The 4,891-nt window shown below is 35.0% G+C and overlaps 2 protein-coding genes across 2 annotated transcripts; both read right to left on the reverse strand.

Moving 5' to 3' along the window:
- Window positions 1-277: 277 nt before the first annotated feature.
- On the reverse strand, window positions 278-2,114 carry LOC114755904 (cysteine-rich receptor-like protein kinase 3). Its single transcript, XM_028944801.1, has 6 exons — window positions 1,992-2,114; window positions 1,404-1,531; window positions 1,074-1,287; window positions 679-910; window positions 499-535; window positions 278-381 (listed from the first exon to the last, which is right to left on the reverse strand). Exons 1-6 carry the CDS (start codon window positions 2,035-2,037, stop codon window positions 364-366), a joined length of 675 nt encoding a protein of 224 aa, XP_028800634.1. The 5' UTR covers window positions 2,038-2,114; the 3' UTR covers window positions 278-363.
- A 2-nt stretch (window positions 2,115-2,116) lies between these two features.
- On the reverse strand, window positions 2,117-4,891 carry LOC114755903 (cysteine-rich receptor-like protein kinase 3; the record flags this gene model as incomplete). The annotated part of the gene is made up of 3 exons (XM_028944800.1): window positions 4,509-4,891; window positions 2,241-2,656; window positions 2,117-2,127 (listed from the first exon to the last, which is right to left on the reverse strand). Coding segments are annotated over exons 1-3 (810 nt in total), but the record flags the coding sequence as incomplete, so codon positions are not given.

Here is a 4,891-nt window from a genome sequence, read left to right on the forward strand (position 1 = left end):
TACTCGTTAGGGTTTAAGGTATTGTCCACCAACTCTAAGTGCATGCCTTTCTCGTATAGTTCCAAGCCTATCATATCAGCAGAGCGGGACATGTATCAGAGGGATAGATAAAAGAAAGCAAAACTTGGGCTAATGTTTTGTTATACATAACTTTTACCAATGAATCAATTAAATTGTTTTTGCTAGGAAATTGACTTTCTAGATGGGTGGGTAAATTTTCTTACTTGTTGAAGGAGGAATTCGCCATCAGCATGATCATCAATCTTTAGTTCACTGTTCTTCTGGCCACTAATGATTTCTAAGACTATAATACCATAACTGTAAGTATCAGCTTTCTCTGATAACTGGCCATGAATTGTATATTCAGGTGCTGTGTATCCCCTAACAAATACATATATTTATGGCATATTTGATTAGTTATACAAATTAACATGGATACACATGATTATGAATATCAAGATGTGGCAAATCTTAAAGACCGTGTCATGTCCAACATACACATATAAAAGAACTTTTCCTTGAAGTATTCATCATGCTGTCAAACAAAGAAAGAAAGATATAGAAAATGTTAAAATTTTCCACTAACCTAAACACTGATTTTATTGATGTCTTGAGCAACAAATGTACTGTGATAACCGTTAAAGGAAATAAATAAAAAGTGCAATAGGTTTTACTTACAGTGTTCCGGCAAATCTAGTGCTAAGATGAGTTTGATCCTGAGGTAAAAGTCTTGCCAACCCAAAATCAGCAATTTTAGGTTGAAAATCATCATCAAGGAGAATGTTGTTAGTCTTTATATCTCTATGTATAATGCAAATATGGAATTCCTCATGTAGATAGGTCAAACCCCTTGCTATGCCTAAGATTATATCATATCGTTGCTTCCAACTGAGAGAACCTTTGTTGCTACCTATCACAAAACTCTAAATGATAAGTGAAAGAAGAGGGAAGCAAATTAAAATAATTCTCTTAAAATGCCTCAATAAAAGTGAAATATGTCATGCATTAATAAGAAGCATGAGGTGATCCTTAAAGAAACACACACACAAACTTTACTGGGTCATATAATATACCAAATAAGTATCTGTTGAGACTGTTGTTTTTCATGTATTCATAAACGAGAATTCTCTCATTGCCTTTGCTGCAGCATCCTAGAAGTCGAACAAGATTTCGGTGGTGAACATTAGTTATTAGCCTCACTTCACTCTCAAATTCTTCATCCATACTGTTGGACTGTCGCATAATAAGTTTCTTGACTGCAATTGTTTTTCCATTTTTCAAAGTTCCCTGTTCAAAATGATTAATAGTTTTAATGATGGAAGTGTTATTAAAAGTTATACATTTGTCTTTTTGAATATATAGATTTCTATGACACTATATAAAACCCAATTAATAAAAGTTACCTTGTATACGGTACCAAATCCTCCTTCTCCTAATTTATTCTTTTCACTGAAATTCTTGGTAGCAGACTTCAACTCCTTATAACTATAATTGATTGAACCTTTCAACTTGGATTCTCCCGTTATCTCACCTGTTAAGGCAAGGACATTTTAAAGTGATCTCTTTAAATGTTTAAAAAACTAGTCAGTAATATTTATCCAGCTATACATACGAAAGTTCATAACATTCTCATTATAAAAAAGTGAAAATGGAAGGGGATCAATAAGCAACTTGCCAACATATAATACTCTTTCTGGTCTTAAATATAAGAGCTAATTGAGAAATTTGCTTTAGTTCTAAATGTGAGATCTTAATTAACAAAATTTCCCCTAAATTTATAGTTTCTAGCCCTAATGATTGCGTATATAGATAGAATCTTGTCTACTAATGAGGATAGTTTCCTGATTAGATGGTGTTTTTTTTTTAAGGAAAATCAACACATAGTTTTTATAAATAACTAATTTAAGTATTTAGCATTTAATGTCGGCAAATTAACCATCTAGCTATTACGTTTGGGACTAGAGTGAAGACTCATCAAATTAACTAGTTACCTCTAGGAACCCTTTCAATCTTTTCTGACCGTCTAACACGCTGCATCCAGGCAAATAATGAAAGAAGAACCAAAAAAAGAGCCACACCTCCACCAGCAACTCCACCAATAATGGCCGCTTGTGTTGCTTCTGGAACCTGCAAGTACAAGAAACCAGACACCTCATTTTGAAATGAGTCACTCACGAAGAACCATTACTACATCTAAAATAGAACCACACCTCTCAAACCTTTCAATTCACTGTATATACCTTGTTTGGATAAGGGTGTGGTATTAATAATGGTGAGGTTATCAGGAAAGAAGGAAGTGGTGGAGTATCTGATGAAACAGCCGGCATCAAAAGCCCTCCCATCTGAATTGGGAAGGCAAGTCTGCATAGTGTCGTAGCCTTGCTTCAAGCAACCCTCGCAGCCACTCTGTGAGATAGTTTCAGTACATTGTGCATAGGCATAAATGGTTGTGTTGATATTATTATTGTCAGGCACTTCTGGCGTCTTTGTGGCTGCAGAGAAACCAGTGATTCTGGGTGTTTCTGTTTGAAGATTCATTAGCACTTGTCGAATAATTGAGTTAAATGTTGTTGTGGCTACTTCTGGAGTCTGATTTCCACATGATGCAGAATTGAAAGACCCTGTTGCTTGCTCAAAGAAATTGCTGCTCTCATACCTCAACGGACACCACAAAGTATTATATCCCATGTCAGTATTAAGAAGCTCGGTATGGGTTTGCTATCAACTATAATGAACCTTTATTTGAGAGCACAAATTTTAGGGGAAAATGGTCAAGAAGTCCATGCTTATAAAATTAATTGGTGCAACCTGTCTTAAATGGGTGCAACTTTTCCTTAACTGTGTGCACCAAAATAAAAGAGATATAAAAATATCTGAAAATATATTGCACATGACTAAAATGCGACCCGCTTAAGGATTTGGATCATTAGGTAGCTTTGCACATTAATTTTCTAAATCAGAAACTTTTTACCAATTTTCTCTAAATTTTATCGTTTGATTTCGCTGACATGTTTATGGCTTCTCAATAGTACTCCTTTGATTCTTAATATAGGATCTAATTATTGTATTAATTTTGATACTAAATATAAGACTTACTTCTCATATTTATAAATTCTTCTTAAATTTTTTTAGTGATACTCTCTCAATCATAATTACTTTCATTTTTTTTTTTTTTGTTCGAAGGTCACTTAAGCACCTTTGGCTGGCAGCTGCCCACTGGAGCTTCAGTGGCTTCTCAAATTTCACTATTTACTATTTTTGTTTGTAGAGCTTTGGTGACTACTATTGTTTAACTAGTGATTACACCAGTTTTAATAGTAATTACTTTTGGTTCTAGAGCTCTAGTAACTATTCTAGTTTTGTTGTTTACAGCTTTTATTTTTAGAACTTCTGTTACTACTCCTGTTTAGCTACACTACTCTTATACCTGAAGTGTGACAATAAACTACTCTCAGCGAATATATTTGCAGGGTAAAGTGTGGTATTAAAATAAAATGGGTGGAAAAAAAAAACAACGATATTAACAAAAGTAGTAATAGAAGCTGCTAATATATGTTTTTTTCTTCAAGTTTTTGAAATGAAAATAGCAAATAGTGAAACTAGAGTAGTAAATAATTAAACGAAAATAGTCACTAAATCTTCGGCAACTCCTAGTATATTTTTCAAGTTTTTGAAACTAACAAAAGTAGTTAATAAAAAATCTAGACTAGTCATCAATCAGTAGCTGTATAAAATAATTACTACAGTTTCATAGATAAAAACAGTAAATAGCAAAACTAATCACTGTGCAACTGAAATACTGAACTAATAAATCTGAGTAGTTTGTCAAATCACACAAAAAAATAATAGTGTCTGCGAATTTGTGGTCATTGGCTGCAATTTTTTCACTAATTGTCTTCTTATCTTTCACATACAATACAACTTGCATCTGTGGCCTCCCCACCACCCCATCAGCACGACGCACTGTAATAATCTTGTGGGCACCAGTTTTATTTTTCAACAATGACGGCAAACACAATGGACCCAGACCCTATTTATGTCTGTGTCATCGCTCCCAATACACACACACACACACACACATATTTATATTACCCACACGTGGACGGGCTTTCCGTGAGTCCGTGGGAATATTAACTTCTTTTTATATAGATAGATATATATATATATATATATAATATTCAAAGGTTAATATCAACTTTAGCCCTTACTTTCACTTTAGTTTAGTTTTGATCTCTCCGGTTTTTAACCTATAGATTTTAGTCTCTTAAGCTTTTTTTTTTTTAATTTAAAACCTTAGTTCTTACAATTTTTATTTGGATCATTTTGTTGTTTGAGGAATGAAAATATGATTATGAAATTTGAGGGATTAAAGAGACCAAATTTAGTGGGTATAAAGATTATATTAACCTGATATTCAAATAGATATTTTATCCTTCGAAAGATATCTCTAATCAACCATTTGAAAACAAGGGAAACTTGAATTTGGCGGAGGGCCCGGCGATACGTACCTGAGGAAGCAGCCGTCGTAGATGACACGAGCAGCGTTGGCCGAGCAGTTGCGGATTTGAGCGACAGCGACGGTGAAGCAGGCGACACAGTCGGCGACGGAGAGATAGCTCCTGCACTGAAAAAGAGCGAAAACGGGGGTGGCTCCGCTGGCTTGCTGCGCCTTGGCGACGTGTTTGCTCTGGTTAGCGATCTGATCTCTGAGATCTCCAAACGCTGCGTTTAGGCTTTGATTGAAGGAATTAGCATCCATAGGATCGAATCTGTTGTACTGGAAGCAGCCAGAGTTGAGAAGATTGGTCTGGGGGTCGGAAACGACGCCGTTGCAGGATATGAAGGTAGTAAATAAGAGAAGAAGGAGAGTAACAGGTTGAAGCGTGAGCAT

The sequence above is a fragment of the Neltuma alba genome, unplaced genomic scaffold, assembly GCF_004799145.2.
Source record: "Neltuma alba isolate B1F8T4 unplaced genomic scaffold, ASM479914v2 tig00010348_pilon, whole genome shotgun sequence".
NCBI lineage: Eukaryota > Viridiplantae > Streptophyta > Magnoliopsida > Fabales > Fabaceae > Neltuma > Neltuma alba.

Excerpts from the sequence above, each read along its gene's own strand:
- LOC114755904 (XM_028944801.1), bottom strand. The coding sequence starts at position 2,037 with ATGCAGCGTGTTAGACGGTCAGAAAAGATTGAAAGGGTTCCTAGAG. Across the intron at positions 1,532-1,991 it reads GATTGAAAGGGTTCCTAGAG|GTGAGATAACGGGAGAATCC; the intron begins GTAACTAGTTAA and ends TTGCCTTAACAG. Across the intron at positions 911-1,073 it reads TCTCAACAGATACTTATTTG|GTAGCAACAAAGGTTCTCTC; the intron begins GTATATTATATG and ends GTTTTGTGATAG.